This window comes from Hyperolius riggenbachi, chromosome 10 (genome assembly GCF_040937935.1).
Source record: "Hyperolius riggenbachi isolate aHypRig1 chromosome 10, aHypRig1.pri, whole genome shotgun sequence".
In the NCBI taxonomy this organism is placed as follows: Eukaryota; Metazoa; Chordata; class Amphibia; order Anura; family Hyperoliidae; genus Hyperolius; species Hyperolius riggenbachi.
The window spans coordinates 209,660,943-209,679,478 of NC_090655.1; the positions used below are offsets into that span (position 1 = coordinate 209,660,943).

The 18,536-nt window shown below is 44.5% G+C and overlaps 1 protein-coding gene across 1 annotated transcript in view; it reads right to left on the reverse strand.

The window, feature by feature from the left end:
* LOC137534364 (zinc finger protein 3-like) overlaps positions 1 to 18,327 on the reverse strand; it is a 35,267-nt gene extending 16,940 nt beyond the window's left edge. Inside the window, exons 1-5 of the mRNA XM_068255839.1 lie at positions 18,264 to 18,327; positions 13,538 to 13,626; positions 11,741 to 11,932; positions 11,551 to 11,626; positions 10,868 to 10,965 (exon numbers count right to left, since the gene is read on the reverse strand). Coding sequence (XP_068111940.1) covers positions 10,868 to 10,965; positions 11,551 to 11,626; positions 11,741 to 11,932; positions 13,538 to 13,615 — 444 coding nt within the window. The 5' untranslated portion in view covers positions 13,616 to 13,626; positions 18,264 to 18,327. The remainder of the gene's footprint in view (positions 1 to 10,867; positions 10,966 to 11,550; positions 11,627 to 11,740; positions 11,933 to 13,537; positions 13,627 to 18,263) is intronic.
* Positions 18,328 to 18,536: the final 209 nt, after the last annotated feature.

The following is an 18,536-nucleotide window of genomic DNA, read 5'->3' on the forward strand; positions in this document are numbered from 1 at the left end:
TTTGCTATGCAGTGCATAGCATAGCAAAATCGCGGCCGCGAACGTCGGGGAATCGCCGCTAATTGCGATTCAGCAATCGCTAGCGTTCAGCGTGAATGCTAGCGATTGCTAGTGGAAAAGGGCCCTAAGTGACACATTTGCATCGGGCGACATGGGCCCTGGGGCGGCATTCTGTAGCCGCATCGCACCGCGTGTAGTGGAAACAAGCTCTTAGAGTGGCCACGGGACTGGAAAAGGTCAGGTTACACGCTAATCCCTAAAAAAAAAGCAATGCCAAAGAGTGCTCAGATTATCGGCCAATTGCATTTATCTCACATTCTAGCAAGGTAATGCTCAAAATTCTACAAGCCAGACTGCAGTAATATACGGAGCCAGAACAGCCAGACGTGCAAGCTGGTTTTGGAAGAGGGAGAGGAACAAAAGTCCATATTGCCAACATTTAATGGATTATAGAGAAAGCAAGGGAATTCCAGAAGAATGTCTACTACTGCTTTCTAGACTAATAAAAAGCTTTTGACTGCGTAGATCATGATAAACTGTGGCATATTCTCATGGAAATAGGGATACCAGGCCATCTCATTTGCCATTTGAGAAATCTATATGCAAACCGAGATGCAACAGTTAGAGGAGTATGGAATATCGGACTGATTCACAATTGGTAAAGGAGTGCAACAAGGTTGCATATTGTCTCCTTATTTATTAAAAGTGAACCCTAGGTGAAAATAAACTGATGAGATAAACAATTGGATCTGTCCTCCTACTCCTAAAATGACTTTTAAGGTATCTCATGGTTATATTTTATGTACAGTATAAACATTTACAAAGTAGATTTAATATGTTATTCTCTGCACAATGGCAGTGTCTCAAGAGTCCCAGAATAAAAGTATAAGAATTATTGACGTTTTTATCTATTAACTGTCCTCAGTAGTTGTTTTGTGCAGGAAAGATTTTATGGCTGTAATTCCTTATTAGTGAGGTTTATCAGCAAGGTACCCACAAGAGAGGAGATGTCACTTGCGTGCTTCGAAAAAAAAAAAAACTCTTTCATGAAGGAAAAGAAAAAACAAAAACAAACAAAGCCTACTTATGAACTTGCTTGGCACAGCACATACACATTTATCTCATGTCACACTTTAATTTGTATGCCAAATATGTAATGTGGAAAGCTTGCTTGGATGAGTTGCATGCTGGAATTAAAATAGCTGGAAGGGATATTACATTTATTTATATTTATCACAGGACTGCTGCTTGCGCAATTTAAAGAGGAACTGCAGTGAAAGTAAAGTAATGAAAGTGTTTCATTTTTACCATAATTATTTATAAATGATTTGGTCAGTTATTGCCCATTGTAAAATCTTTCCTCTCTCTGGTTTACATTTTGACATTTATCACATGGTGGCATCTTTACTGCTGGCAGGTGATGTCAGTGGGAGGAGATGCTGATTGCATTTTCAGCAGTTGGAAACAGCTGTTCTTTCCCACAAAGCAACAAGGCTCCCACATTGTGATGGCAGCACCCTGTGAGAGCGGTTTCAGCACAATATCAGCCATACAAAGCCCCCTGAAGAAAGGGGGTATCAGCTACTGATTGGTTACGATTACCCTTTAAAGAGGAACTATTAGCCATCATATGCCCCCCCACAAAAAAATACATATTTAAGTAGATAAATGCTTGCTCTACTTAAATATTAGATGTATTGCACTGTCCACGTTTTGTTTTTCTCTTTATTTTCAATTATTAGTCTCCTTTCAGGGGCCACTCGTGCCCTCCAGGTTAAAGAATCCCCCCCCCCCCGCACTGATTGTGAGAACAGCGGGGAGGATAAACGCAGCAGGCACAGACTCCCCTAACAATGGATCCATGCACTGCCGTTCCCACCTATTCTCTGCACTACCGCCGGTGGTAGTGCAGAGAGTATAGAAGGGAACTGCAGCACTGGAACCATTATTCCAGGAGTCCGTGTGAACTGCCTTTATCCTTCCCTGAAATTCAGCACGGGAAAGAGGGAGAATGCGGCAGGCGGCAGAAGGGCAGAGCGGACATGCCTCTGGAGGAGGGGGGCCTGAGTAAAGTGACAGCAGACAGCCTCTGGCCCCTTTTGCTGTACACTAACGCGGCTGCAAGATCAAGAGATCAGGGGGAGACCAGGCGGCCAATCACAGCGCAGAGAGGTGAGTGACAGAGGCTTCAGCCAATGAGGCTGATACAGCATACCATGTCACTTCTATTTTGCGTCTGTGTTAGTCTGTGTTCCATCTTAGAGCCTGGGGGCATGGGGAGAGAAGGGGCACAGTAAGACTGATTTTAAAATTTAGATTTGCGTGGTTAGCATCCTCTTGACTATTTTAACAGCCTGCACTAGAAAATTAATTTTGTATTTACTGCCAAACAGTTACTCTAGCAACACTTTATTAACAGCAACTCAAGACTTCAGATTATGCCAAGTACCCCCTTGTGCAGTATGAGATCGTCTGGCTCTTGCCTATACAAATCTCCCTCCAGTCCCTAGGAGTCCCTCTGCTCCTCGCCGCAGTTCCTATAGATTGGTGCAGTCATCTTTCCTTTTAACCCGCTTAGTTCCTGCCGATGCACTACCATGCTTTACTGTAGAGATGGTATTGGACTGGTGATGGGCAATGCCTGGTTTCCTTCAAATGTAATGCCTGGCATTCACACCAAAGAGTTCAATCTGTTTCATCAGACCAGAGAATTGTTTCTCATGGTCAGAGTCCTTCAGGTGCCTTTTGGCAAACTCCAGGCAGGCTGCCATGTGCCTTTTATTAACCCTCCTGGCGGTTTGCTAAAAAATCGCCAGGGGGCAGCAAATCTTTTTTTTTTATTTTTTTCATGTAGCGAGACAAAGTCTCGCTACATGATAGCCGCTGCTCAGCGGCATCCCCCCAGCCCCTCCGATCCCCGCTAGGCGATCGGCGATCAGGAGATCCCGTTCAAAGAACGGGATCTCCTGGAGGGCTTCCCCCGTCGCCATGGCGACGGGGCGGGATGACGTCACCGACGTCGTGACGTCATAGGGGATTCCGATCCACCCCATAGAGCTGCCTGGCACTGATTGGCCAGGCAGCGCACGGGGTCTGGGGGGGGGGGGGGGCGGCTGCGGCGCGACGGATAGCGGCGGATCGGCGGCGATCGGGCACTGCACGCAGCTTTTGCTAGCTGGACTTTTTTTTCCTGCACGCAGCTAGCACTTTGCTGTGCTAGCTGCGTGCAGGAAAAAAAAAATTATGCAAATCGGCCCAGCGGGGCCTGAGCGGTGCCTTCCGGCGGCATAGCCCGAGCTCAGCTCGGGCTTACCGCCAGGAAGGTTAATTAGTGGCTTCCGTCTGGCTACTCTACCATAAAGGCCTGATTGGTGGATTGCTGCAGAGATGGTTGTCCTTCTGGAAGGCTCTCTTCTCTCTACAGATGGCCTCTGGAGCTTTGACAGAGTGACAACCGGATTCTTGGTCACCTCGCTGACTAAGGCCCTTTCTCCCCGATCGCTAAGTTTAGATGGCCAGCCAGCTCTAGGAAAAGTCCTGGTGGTTTTGAACTTCATCCACTTACGGATGATGGAGGCCACTGTGCTCATTGGGACCTTCAAAGCAACATCATTTTTTCTGTAACCTTCCCCAGATTTGTGCCTCGAGATAATACTGTCTCGGAGGTCTACAGACAATTGCTTTGACTTCATGCTTGGTTTGTGCTCTGACATGAACTATCAACTGTGGGACCTTATATACAGTAGACAGGTGTGTTCCTTTTCAAAATCATGTTCAATCAACTGAATTTACCACAGGTGGACTCCATTTAAGCTGCAGAAACATCTCAAGGATGATCAGGGGAAATAGGATGCACCTGAACTCAACTTTGAGCTTCATGACAAAGGCTGTGAATACTTATGTACATGTGAATTTTTTTTTTTAATAAAGTTGCCTAAACCTCAAGTAAAACTTTTCTCCCGTTGTCATTATGGGATGTTGAGTGTAGAATTCTGAGGAAAAAAAATGAATTTAATCCATTTTGGAATAAGGCTGTAACATAACAAAATGGGGAAAAAGTGATGTGCTGTGAATACTTTCTGGATGCACTGTATATGTAGGGATGGTCTACAAATAGCCCCGGAGCTCGTAATCGAAATTGCAAGTACAACTTGCTGGCCGCGGTGGGGGAGGGGGGAGGAAGGGGGGAGGACGTTACCTTAAAGCGGTCTAACACCCAGCATTACAACTTTGCTTTAAAAGATTGCTTACAGCTTAGAAACTATTATGCCAGATTTTTTTTAAGCAGAAATTCACTGAATGGGTTAAACATGACATTTTAGTTTTGCATTTAGCTAGAAATTCGCATCTGTGCTGAGGTTTAGTTACAAATGTATCTTTGTTTGGAATGCAAATAGACCTCTGAAAAGCCTGTCTGGGAAGCCCTCTGTGCTCTCTCTGAGAGGTGTTTGTTTATTTACATTGTAAATAGATACATGTGTATCTAAACCTCAGCACGGAGGAGGATTTCTAGCTAAATGCAACACTAAAATGTCATGTTTAATCCATTCAGTGAATTTTTGCAAAAAAAAAAAAAAAAAATCTGGCATAATACTTTCTAAGCTGTAAGCAATCTTTTAAAGCAAAGTTGAAATGCTGGGTGTTAGACCACTTTAACCATGTTGCCGCCTACAGCTTATGCGGTGCATGTTGTGTTCCATCGTGGTCACGTCACTCCCATGCTTCCTCCTTCAAACCCAGAAGGAGAAAGCATTGGGAGTAACGTGACCGTGATGGAATGCAATGTGTACCGCTCTCCGCTTGTCTCCCTCTTCTTGACCCGTTTTGCGGTTTTTTTGGTTTTTTTTGCGGATGACAGCATACCTGAAGCTTTACTAGACATTACTCAGGATTACTTGCATTCGTGCTCCCCTACGGAATTAACTATACTTATTTGGTAGTTCAAAGCGATTGTTGGTTGCCATTTTAAAAGGACACCTAAACTGAGAGGGACATGGAGGCTGCCATATTTATTTCCTTTCAAACAACAGAGGGACTATGAGCGGCACGTGTGACGTCACTCGGTGGGTGGGGGAGCACCGCTAACAATGGGACTGGTGTTGCTGGGGGTGAGTAGATCTGCCGGGCGGATAGCTCGCAGTTTGGGATTGGGGCTGCCTTATACAAGGGCCTTTAGGTGATCCTGATCACCAAAAACATTTGTGTACTGAGCAGGACGATGTGATCAGGGTTGTGTATGAAGCCTGCGTTTTATTCCTCCAGCAGCACCGATATCGGAGGAGGTAATAAATCCGCAGGGCCGTCACAGAGCCATATGGTCCGCCCCTCTGACAGAAGAAATGGCACATCCTGTAGTGTGCTTTTTCAACTGCAGTCTTGTGATTTGCAATGTATTTAAAGCGGAATATAACCCTGCATTTCAACTTTGCTCTAAAACATTATTTACAGTATATTATATGCAACCAGCATTTCTTTTTTTACTAGACCAGCATTGGAAGGGTTACACAGAGCTTTCAAGTTCCTGGACAGGACTGCAGATGCATAGGAAGCTGACATCGATACATTTTGTTTACATAAATGTATCTAAGTGTGGCATGTGACTCATCTCTCTGACTGAGAAGGAGCTGGAGGACAGCCAAAGAGTGTGTAACATTTATCACTGGTTACATTCTATTTAGATAAATGTATCTAAATGAACTTCTGCATATCTCTCCACGGAACTTTAAACCTCTGTGTTTAACCCTTCCAATGCTGGTCTAGTAAAAAAAAATGCTGGTTGCATATAATATGCTGTAAATAATGTTTTAGAGCAAAGTTGAAATGCAGGGTTATATTCCGCTTCAATGACAAAAAGATAAACATGTAAATCCCAGGAATGCACACTCTGTTTCTTCAGTCATGGGAGCAGAGCACATTACTGTGTGCCAGTCCATGTGATTATATCCACTGAGCATGAGTCTATAAAGCCTAACTGGACCAAAAGAGAAGACAAAATTTGATTTTTACATCTCACTGTGATGATCAATACTATATGAAAACACCATCATCCTATATGTTATACGTATATACTATCCTCATGGTTTAGTCTGATCTCTGTGCTTAGCTGACAATATACATTGCATGATAAAAAAAAAGTGTTCTAATCTTATATAAAGACATTCAAAATTAAAGGACAACTGTAGTGAGAAGACTATGGAGGCTGCCCTATTTATTTCCTTTTAAACAATACCAGTTGCCTGGCAGCCCTGACGATCTATTTGGCTGCAGTAGTGTCTCAATAACACCAGAAACAAGCATGCAGCTAATCTTGTCAGATCTGACAATAATGTCAGAAACACCTGATCTGCATATGCTTGTTCAGGGTCTGTGGTTAAAAGTATTAAAGGCAGAGGATCAGCAGGATAGCCAGGAAATTAGTTTTGTTTAAAAGGAAAGAAGTATGGCAGCCTCTATATCCCTCTCACTACAGTTGTCTTTTAAGGTATTTCAGATCATTTTTTACTATTCATAGCTTATAGAACTAGAGAGAGAGAGAGAGGGAGGCTACAGGCTTTAAAAACCTTTGACTGGACAGAGGATTAAAAACTGCAGAAAGACTTACGTAGCACTGATCTGTATAGCAATTCTGAAATGAAAGTGGATTTTCCCTTGACTTTTCTATTAAGAACTTACAGCCGCATTTGTAAAAAAGAATGGAGCTAAGAGAATCTTTCTGCAGCCCCAGTCACGTTCCCCCCACCAGTACTATTTTATATGATATTCTTTTTTTTTCGTTATACAAAGTTTTTTATTGTAAATTGTAACAGGTAAGATAGGCAGTTCACTACAAATGATTGGAATACACAGCTCATTGTACAAATGCGAACAATGAAAGAGAGGTAACATCATTATACTTAACAGGACAAGTCATTAATCAGGAGGAGAGCCACTTATCTGACATTTACACAACCCTTAGGGTAGTCATCAAGGGGGGTGAGCCTAATTACTAAAACCGGCGGGACCAGATGGCCATAAGGCCACCCGCCAGTGTAGGTATATCGTCTGGTTTGACTTGTAGTTGGTTTCCAAGAAGAGAAATGGCTAGGTCCATTAGGTCTAAGGTCTAAGCATTATTAGCTAATGACAGACTCTGATGTCATCATTGAATATAGAGAAGAAAATTGCATATACATAAACCTAAGCCAGGGGTTTATAACCAAGATTTAGGGATAATGTAGTGTTGGATTTAACTCCTAATCTAGCTCTGATCTTTTGCTCTAGTTGGATGTTTGAACAGGTAGAGGATAGTACCTGTCGAAATACCAAGTTTTCCTGGGATTTCCAGTTCGAAGAGATTGTGTAGAGTGTGTTCAGGATGAGATGGGCAATAATGGGTTGTAGATTGGGAGGAATTTTATCTATGTCAACCATCAATAATGCTAAAGAAGGGCATAATTTGAAGCCAGGAAGGCATGTTCTGCTAATATGAGATTCTACTTCTGTCCAAAGTGGTGAAACTTTAGGACAGCTCCAAAACATATGTAGGTAGGTACCGGTGTCAGAGTTGCATTTCCAGCAAGTCGGGGAGGCATTAGGTGCAAATGAGGCAATCTTCCTCGGAGTTATGTACCATCTATAGAGAATCTTACGGGACATTTCCCAGTGGGAGTTACATTTGGACAGTCTAGAGATCAGGTTGTTGGATTTGATTAGTTGAGGTACCGAGATATCTCTATGAAGGTCCGTAGACCAAATTCTGGAGTATCGTAGTAATGGTGAAGTCTTGCCTGTTCTAATTGTTTCATACCAAACAGAAATGCCACCTTTATAATGGCCTTTAAAGTTAAGCATGGCTAAAATTTCAGGTTGTATAGAAGGTGGACATAGATTTTTAGAGGAGATCAGATGATACAGTCTGTGGTAAGTAAAGAGTTGGTTTGGGGGGATATGGAATTGGCTGCTTAATGAACTGAAGGATTTGAGTTGGTTGTTTACGAAAAGGTCAGAGAAGGAGGATATTCCCAGTTGATTCCATACCGACAGGTTTAGGTCTGGTGTGAAATATCTGAGGGCTCTTAAATTAGTCTGAATTACAGTGGAGTTAGATTTTGGAGGGGGGTGTTTAAAAAAGCTTTCCCAGGCTTTTAATGAAGCTTGTATGGAAGGATAAGGATTTGGGGGAAGTTTTGCCCCATTACAAAGCTAGTTAGTAAGTCCCTCAAGTTTGCGCCTGTGAGGAGTTGTTCAAGTTGTACGCAGGGTTTATCTGAAGACCACCAGTGTCTGATCATATCTAGGTTTGCAGCCTTATAATATGATTCGATACAAGGTAAACCCATACCTCCAAATTTTTTTGATAGGGTCATTATCTTGTGTGAGGTACGAGGTTTTTTTCCATTCCAGACAAAGTTGTTGATGCATTTTTGAACATCAATAAACCAAGTTTTATTAATAGGAATATGTAGGGTTCGGAAAATGTAAAGGATCTTTGGGAGGATAAATAGTTTGAAGGCTGCTATTCGGCCTGACCATGAGAGGTGAAATTTAGACATATTAGAGCATTCTTTTTTAACCTCTGAAAGTAACGGAATGAAATTATACTTAAATAGGGATGATGAAGATCTGGTTAGGTGAATACCTAGGTAGGGAACCGCTTCCTCTGCCCAAGAAAAGGCAAATGCTTGTCTCAGTTTAGAACTTAGATCATTGGATAAGTTTAGGCCTAATCCTATAGATTTGTTTCGATTCAAATTGTACAGAGATGCATCTGCAAAGCTGGTTAAATCTTGCAGTAATGATGGGAGGGAAATCAGTGGATTTGTTAATAATAAAGCTACGTCATCTGCAAATAGGCTGATGAGATGGGAGGAGCCTTTGTACTGCACACCTGTAATAAGAGGATTAGAACGTATTTTTTGGGCAATCGTTTCCATGATTAACACGAAAATGATAGGTGACAGGGGGCAGCCTTGGCGTGTTCCATTGGAAATGGAAAAGGAATTTGATATAAAGCCAGCTGCATTGACTTGGGCAGAGGGAGCAGTGTACAAAGCCATAATAGCAGATATAATAGTTCCTGAAAACCCAAATTTGAGTAGAGTGGCTCTTAAAAACTGCCAGTGGACCCTGTCGATTGCCTTCTCTGCATCCAGAGTAAGGAACAGAGAGGGCACCCGACAGAGCTCCACATGGCGTAAGGCAGCAGCCATTCTCCTAGTAGCATCTGATGCTTGACGGTTTCTTGTAAACCCTACTTGATCCTGGGCTAATAATGAGGGGGTAATTAACATGAGCCGGTTTGCTAATAGTTTCGCATACAATTTTATATCAGAGTTCAGCAAAGAAATCGGTCTGAAGTTGGTCACAGAACTTTGATCTTTTCCTGGCTTGGGAATAACTGTAATAATAGCTTTTAAATATTTCGGAGGGATCGTGCCCGAGGAGGCAAATTTATTAAATAGATCTGTAAGCAAGGGGGAGAAAATATCTGCAAATTTGATTAAATATTCGATTAAATATTCGTTGCTGAAGCCATCTGGGCCAGGGGCTTTGTTTCGTTTAAGGGATTTTATTGTGGAACGAATATCTTTTTCCGTAAAGGGGGAGTTGAGGGTATCTAGCTGTGATGAGGATAACTTGGGGAGTTGAATAGAATCCAAAAAGGAATCTATTATTTCAGGAGTTGGTTGATGAGTAGTTGAGTCAGAGTTTAGGTTATATAATTTTGCATAGTATTCGCAGAATAAATCTGCGATATGTTTTGGGTTTGTAACTATTGTTTTGGTAGAGGGGTTAGTCAAGGAGTGTATTTTTGTTTTCAGTTGTTTATGTCGTAGAAGGTTGTATAAATATTTTCCAGCCTTGTGCTTTGGGAATAAAAATTAAGTTTTGATTTTTGCAGTAGGTAATCATATTGAGAGTGGAGGATATTAGCTAATTCTTGCCTGAGTGAGAACAATTCTTTTTCTAAAGATATATTGGGGGAAATTTTATGTAGCTTTTCCTTGTCCTGTATCAGGGACAGCAATGAGGAATATCTTTCTAATCTCTTTTTTTTTTGATGCGGGAACCTTGTCTTATAAGTATGCCTCTAGAGAAGGCTTTAAGAGCAGACCAGACAGAATCTAGACCGACTTCCGGAGTCCGATTGAATTGCAGAAACTCTTTGATTTCTCCTGATAGTTTGCAAACGAAGGAGTCATCAGACAATAGTGAGGTGTTTAGTTTCCAAAGGAAAGGTTTGTTTACAGAGAGACCATCTTCTAGGGTAATACTGACTGGGGCATGATCGGAACATATTCGGGGGCTGATTGAGGTGTCAGGAACTTTTTGCAGGAGTATCTTATCTGTAAGGAAGAAATCTATCCTTGAGTATGTTTTGTGAACAGTGGAGAAATACGAGTAATCCCTCTCAGAGGAGTGCAGAATGCGCCATGGATCGTATAAATTGTACCAATGCATCTGCTTATCTATGAGGGTTATTTTATGTAGTGATTTAGAGGAAGAATCCAACCTAGAAGGGCACGCATTGAAATCACCCCCTATAAGTAATAGACCTTTTTGGATAGATTTTATTTTTGCAAAAAGTTTCTGAGTAAAGGCCCGTTGAGCTGTATTAGGACCATAAAGAGAGACTAAAGCAATTCCCCATTAATATGGCCAACAAAAATAATATACCTTCCCTGTGGATCGGTGACAATAGTAATAGGATCAACCTTGAGGTCTCTATGGAAGGCCATCAACACGCCCCTTTTTTTCTTTTGGAAAGTACTGTGGTATATTAAAGGATATGCCTTATGAGAACAGAGATGAGAATCTTTCTCAAGGAGGTGTGTCTCCTGGATAAAGATAATCTGAGTATTTTATATGATATTCTAATTCCACTTACCTGACTGTCCTGTGAGATCTTCAATTCCCCTTGTGTGAAGTCGTGGGAATAAGGAGGACCTGTACATCCCTCTGCTGGATTTCTCTTACTGGATCCATCTGCAGGAGAAACACACACTGACTTATACACTGTTTTTATGTCTTAAAGTGAACCTCTAGACTAAAAATCGATTCCGCAGCACTGAAAAGGTTTGGTGTTTCTTCAGTTTCACAGCAGGAGAACTTTGTTTTTCTTACCCAAGCCTCATTTTTAGCTGCACAGAAGAAAACTGCCTGGGCATTTTTCGCCCGATGCTGTGCATAGCATGATAGGATTTCTGATGCTGTTGTTCTTGTTTATTTTTTTTTTTAGATTTAAAGCCTAGCTCATGCTCCCTGTCACCTCCTTTCAACCAAAGTTGGCTGCTCCCATGAAATCACAAAAATGTACCTGTTCTTTTAAAACAGGGTGGTAAGAAACTATATTACCTATTTTAATTAATATAACTAGAAGATTTTCCTTTCTAGTGCATTCCAAAATGACCTTTTAAAACCATATTGAACACAAAGGATTATAGATTGTTCTTCTTTTATTACTTAAATAAAACATACTGTAAAGCACACAATATTTTTGGGTATCACAGCATGTGCATCTTGCATACTGTTCTATCCTTCACAAGAAATGAGACTAAGCTATTCTCTTACCCAGTGATATGATAGGCGGCTGATTCTCCATCAGGACATCTTTGCGCAGATCCTTGTTTCCTTCTAGATCTTCTTCCTGTATTGAGAAGCAGACGTTGTCATCCTGCCACATTATAGAAACAGAGCAGACATAATTATACAGTCACTTGCTTTTACTGGTAATTGTTCCATAGTCCCTGGGACGGCTCACCTCTCTGTGCAGCAGCTCAATGATCTTGTTGATGACTTCCAGAATCTTGTTGTCGTTTTTCCTTTCTGATATCAAGAAGTGAGGAGGAAGTTCCATAGCTGGGCTCCGCCTCCTGCTTCGTTTTTTAGAAACACAGGGCTGGCTGATGGGTGTTGCATGGTTATCAGATGTGGTCTTCACTATGGTGTAATCCTGTGTATTCACAGATACAGAAATGTTTCCATAGTTTCTGGTCACTAATGTTCCCAAAACCTTACTGTCTAATCTGTATTTTATTAAAGTGGACATGAACCCATGCACAAGACCCAAGGAAAACACAGATTAATACACCCTGTATGTATTTAGAGAGTTTAGCCTGTCTAATTCTTCTCATCTGTGACTCATCACAACTGTAATTTAATCTCTCAGCTGTGTCAGCTCAGGAACCTCGGCAGAGCAGGTCATTTGTAAACACAGGATCGTCTGCTTCCATGAAAGCAGGAAGTAGACACTCTGCAGATTTATTGCAGGATTTCTATCAGCTGCAAAAAAATATATTTTTCTGTAAAGGTTTATTACGTTGCTTATCTTTTAGAGCAAAGAGGATGTTCTGAGTTCAGGTCCACTTTAACAGAGATTAATGTTGTGCTATACCCAGAATCCATATCACCTCTCCAAAGAGGCAGGAGAGACACTCTAAGAGGTTCTCAGAATCTTCCCCAACTCTCTAGTCAGGTGTGTCTATTATTGACACAGATAACAATGAAGTGACGTGGTGTACCCAGACTCCCCCTCTCCCCATTAGACGTATTATTTTTTCATAATTAAAGCTGGCCGAACATATACAGAATAGATTTCCACCCAATATTCCAAAACAATTGTTTCATTTCTGAAAGAGCTTGATTCTGAGGGAATCTAGTCCCACTACATACAACACATCAGTTTTTAATCGGCTCCAGAAGGGAATCTATTGAAAATCGATTGAACCTCAACGTTACACCGTTTGATGCAGTCCAACATTATGGGCTGTGGATCTAGGCCGGTGGAGTTGGAGTTGAGGAGTTGGAGCAATTTTGGGTACCTGGAGTCAGAATCAGTGGTTTCAATAAACTGAGGAGTCGGAGTCGGATGATTTTTGAACAAAGTCCATAGCCTTTGTAAAAATTAGACTAAGGAGTTGGAGTCAAGGAGTCGGAGCTATTTTGGGTACCTGGAGCCGGAGGTTTCATAAACTAAGGAGTCGGAGTTGGATGATTTTGGTACTCCACAGCCCTACGTGGATCTACCACCACACCTGCCCCGTCCTCTATTGACCTGGATTTTCCATCCTGTCTGAACCAAGTGGTCGATCCATTCTTGGTCAACTGGACATTAAAAGGAATTGATTCCCATCCAATTAGATCAGAGTGATCGAATTTGCAGGAAATCGAATGGGAAAATTGATGCATGTATGGGCACTTTAACAATAAGTGATGTGATGTAACATCATCAGAATGCATACCTATGAATTAAGCGGCGGGAGACTTGGGCGCAGGATACAGCCGGTATATGGCTTACCCTGCTCCTGCACAAGTCCCGGCAGCATTAATTACTATTCCCCCTTCAGGTCCACGTGGATAGTGGGGAATGATGTAATTCGGTTTCCAGCTATTGCTGGCGGCCGAATTACAGTGTTTTAAAAGTAATTTGAACTACGTCTTTTGACCACGCCCAAGTTACTCACCGAGCGCCGCTGTAACCCTAATTCCTATTACGGCCTATGGTGGCGCCCAAATCACCTGTGCTGTTTTAACAGCGCTCACTCAGAATCCCTCTCACCTCTCCAGTCAGCAGATAGATGATCTCCAGGGTGAGGTCCAATATCTTCTTGTTTGTACGACTTCGGTCCTTCTCCATCTTCTTGCGGTCTATGTATGGGGATAAAAAAAAATAGCGGTTTTGGTTATACCCAGGATTATTAGCCTACAATTTCTGAATCTTCCATGCCTTTTTGGGGAGCTGTGGTGATATACCAGTATGGCAGTGTGTCTGTGAATGTGCTGGCCAGTGTGAGTTTTACTGACATTTTAGTGTTTGTTGTGTATATGGTGATGGAACCAGTGCTTGCCAGCCTACACAGCAGGATATATAAACTGGTATATACGTCTTGAATATGAAGAAGCAGTCAGTGCTGTGCCACAATTTGTACTGAGGCGTCAGGCCCTTCTATATCACAGACCAAGATATAGACTCTTTTATTTGCATGCAAGAAGAAAGAAAATAAAATTCTGATAAGACATGTTAGAAAATCTCTGTGTGATGGGGGCAGGGGCTGTGTGATGTCAGGGGAGGGGCTGTGTGAGTTATGGGGGCGGGCAGGGGCTGTGTGATGGGGCAGGGGCTGTGTGGTGGGGCAGGGGAGGGGCTATGTGAGTTATGGGGGCAGAGCAGGGGCTGTGTGATGGGGCCAGAGCAGGGGAGGGGCTGTGTGATGGGGCCAGAGCAGGGGAGGGGCTGTGTGATGGGGCCAGGGCAGGGGAGGAGCTGTGTGATGGGGGCAGGGCAGGGGCTGTGTGATGGGGCCAGGGCAGGGGCTGTGTGATGGGGCCAGGGCAGGGGCTGTGTGATGGGGCCAGGGCAGGGGCTGTGTGATGAGGGCAGGGCAGGGGCTGTGTGATGGGGCCAGGGCAGGGGCTGTGTGATGAGGGCAGGGCAGGGGCTGTATGATGGGGCCAGGGCAGGGGCTGTGTGATGAGGGCAGGGCAGGGGCTGTGTGATGGGGCCAGGGCAGGGGCTGTGTGATGGGGCCAGGGCAGGGGCTGTGTGATGAGGGCAGGGGCTGTGTGATGGGGCCAGGGCAGGGGCTTTCTGATGGGGCAGGGGAGGGGCTGTGTGATGGGGCAGGGGAGGGGCTGTGTGATGGGGCAGGGGAGGGGCTGTGTGATGGGGCCAGGGCAGGGGCTTTCTGATGGGGCAGGGGAGGGGGTGTGTGATGGGGCAGGAGAGGGGCTGTGTAATGGGGCAGGGCAGGGGCTGTGTTATGGGGCCAGAGCAGGGGAGGGGCTGTGTGATGGGGCCAGGGGAGAGGCTGTGTGATGGGGCCAGGGCAGGGGCTGTGTGATGGGGCCAGGGCAGGGGCTGTGTGATGGGGCCAGGGCAGGGGCTGTGTGATGGGGCCAGGGCAGGGGCTGTGTGATGGGGCCAGGGCAGGGGCTGTGTGATGGGGCCAGGGCAGGGGCTGTGTGATGGGGCCAGGGCAGGGGCTGTGTGATGAGGGCAGGGCAGGGGCTGTGTGATGAGGGCAGGGCAGGGGCTGTGTGATGAGGGCAGGGCAGGGGCTGTGTGATGAGGGCAGGGCAGGGGCTGTGTGATGAGGGCAGGGCAGGGGTTGTGTGATGAGGGCCGGGGCTGTGTGATGAGGGCAGGGCCGGGGCTGTGTGATGAGGGCAGGGCCGGGGCTGTGTGATGAGGGCAGGGCCGGGGCTGTGTGATGAGGGCAGGGCCGGGGCTGTGTGATGAGGGCAGGGCCGGGGCTGTGTGATGAGGGCAGGGCCGGGGCTGTGTGATGAGGGCAGGGCCGGGGCTGTGTGATGAGGGCAGGGCCGGGGCTGTGTGATGAGGGCAGGGCCGGGGCTGTGTGATGAGGGCAGGGCAGGGGCTGTGTGATGAGGGCAGGGCAGGGGCTGTGTGATGGGGGCAGGGCAGGGGCTGTGTGATGGGGCCAGGGCAGGGGCTGTGTGATGGGGCCAGGGCAGGGGCTGTGTGATGGGGCCAGGGCAGGGGCTTTCTGATGGGGCAGGGGAGGGGCTGTGTGATGGGGCAGGGGAGGGGCTGTGTGATAGGGCAGGGGAGGGGCCGTGTGAATGGGCAGGTGGTTTCGGTGCATGGCGCTGAGCGCAGAAACTAGGCACCGCCATACTACTACTTGGAGTGCTTAAGGGTAATTCAGGGTTCTGGTGATCGTCAGAGTTGCTAAGACTCGGAGGAGGAATAGTATTTAATGCTGCCAGGGATTTGAGCAGTCATTCGGCTCAACCTGTGCCCAGCTCACTTGCGGCGTACTAATACATATGCTGGTGGGGGGGATTGATGGCCCATAGTGTTGCGCTGCATTGAGCAGTACAATGCTTGCAGTCTGATTGATGCTCGATTGATTTCTGCTGAAATCTTTCAAAATTGAGCAGGTCACGTATGGTAGGATTCAAAGAATAGAGGAAAGATCTCCCCACATTAACAGCACCACTTCAGGGTATAGTCAAAAAGTATAACAAGTTTATTATATCATATCAAAACACATATAACAGTTGTATGAACACACAATTAAAAACCATCCACAATCTCCTAAGGTAACAGTGAATAATATCTGCATAAATGTACAAGTTGATAACTGGTAGAACCTGATCTACACACCCGTTATTAGCTTGATACAGTGTGTTATACCTTTTTACTATACCCTGGAGTGGTGCTGTAAATATGGGGAGATCTTTTCTCTTTTCTTTGAATCTATATTATGCCTGCCCATAGCACATTCCGAGTGGTATATTGCCATTTATAGTAGGATTCACTATCTATTTGATATCCAATCGGATAGTAATCGATCAGCTAGGTATACCAGGCCTTATATTTCAACTGTATATGGCTAGCTTTACACTACTGCAGCCCCAAACATTTACACAAGACTACACTTTACATGCACCAGTCTTTATAGTTCATGTAATTGAGGCTGTCATTTTCTGTGATACACTAAAGCTATGTAAACAAACTACCAGTAGGTCTTATTGTTAATGGACTGCTTTGAAATTTAGTGCATGTATAATAGTGCATACACACATTCAAATTTGATTGACTTATTTTATCACTTCCATGTAGTATGAGCTTACCTACACAATCTGTTCATAGTATTCAAAATCTGTTGGCCCTGATAATACATGGAGGTGGTAAGATTGGCCAATCAAAATTGTATGTGTGTACACACCCTAGGTGTCCCCTGATGCTACTGCACATCATTAGTGCGTCCTCTGGCTCCATTTCTGTTGAGATGACAGTGCAATCTTATTGGAGAGACATCTGTCCAAACTCCTCCCCCTATTCCATCACCCATGAGGTAATCAGGAAGAAGATGGGAAGTAACAGGTCACCTGATCCTGCCCATTTCTGCCCTCTTCTCAGAATTAAACCCTTTGTGGCCAGATCTGCAGCACTACCGCTGAGCTATCTCCTTGTCCATGCCCAGTTTGTAAGAAAGCACTTAAAGAGAACCAAAGCCAAAGCTCAGGTTTTGAAACACATACTTACCCAAGTAAAGGGAAACCTCTGGACCCTATAGAGCCTACCCAGGTCCCCCTTGCTCCTCCTGCCGCTCGCCGGGATCCTCTAGCTCTTGAAAGATCCTTGTTGGTAATCTTTGGAGGGTCTTCGAGTGGCAAGGCGGGGGGGGGGGGGGGATTGACTGGAGGACACCGTAGGAAGCCTCTATAGGATCCAGAGGCTTCCCTCTTTTTAGGTAAGTATGTGATTTTGTACCGGAGCTTCACCTGGGTACACTTTCACCTTTTCTACACCATTCCCAGTCTCTTCAATAAATGTCTCAATAAAAAAAGCAGTGAGAAATGATTATTCCAGGCAAGGCGGGGCGAAAAAAGGTCACAGAGCATCTATAAAGATACTGGGGAAGGTGCTGAAATGGTTAAAAGTCTCCTAAAGCTATTGATGACTACTAGTGATCCGTCAGGATGGCTACTAACAACCAACCTCTATTCATCTTCTGAAGTTCCCAAAGCAGGGCACTTCTCATTCACCATTTCCTCTCCTTACAGAATAAGCCACTTGGCAGACAGCCAATCAGCATGTCTGTACAATGTTCTTTTCTAGGAATTAACCGAAGCTGTGGAGAAGATGGAACACACTCAAACCATTTAATGAGTGTTCCTCACTCAACCCATAAAACACCACACAGAGTCTACACAGATAAAAAAAAAAAAAACAATCAACGCTCTACTAGTTAAACCAGGGTTTTATCCCACCTGCTGATAACTGTATCGCCTGCAAAAGCTGTGATTGGCCCATTCTGAATTTGGCATCCTGGGTGGGGCTTATCAGCAAATTGAAAAAGTTGTTTTGATCTTCGCTGTGAGTAGGTATGAACACAAAATTCCCCCAAGATGCAGATCCATAGTAACTACCCTGCTATGTAATTAGCTGGCACCTAATGCTGGAGATTTAATAACTGTCAGCTGGTGCCTTTTATTAGCAGGACTCTCCTTTATTTGGACAGAGGAGATTTGCATCTTAGATGAATTCTCCAACCATCCCAGATGACCGGCTGAGGGTTCTGAGCCCAAGAAGGATCCATACCACAAAGATGTGGAGGCAATATTTTCCCAATAACTGTGAATGCACAACCTGGTGTATACTAGTGCAGCCCTGCAGCCTGTGTGCTTTATACATAACATGTGATTCACAAGAGATTATAGCCCTCCTCCGACGGTCATTGGACTCCCTTTCCTCTCCCTGATCCCTCTTTCTGTACATAATCTGTATACTGATAATAAAATGGCACTCTTACCACCTCCTCTCTGCTCAGCTTGCTTCCAGCCTGACTCGGACTCCCCCTGCAGGTTATTCTCCTTCCCCACCTCCTCCTCCGCCTATTCCGGGCTACAGAAAAATGGCCGCTAATTGCTATCTATAAACAGCTCAAATGATTTACGATTCAGCCTAATTATACAATTTGCCTTATCTGCAGTGGGATACTTTATCGTCGACAGAAAATAACAGACTTCGTACAGAAAAGCTCCTCTTTTTGAAAGCAATGACTGCATGAAAATGGCCACCGTGG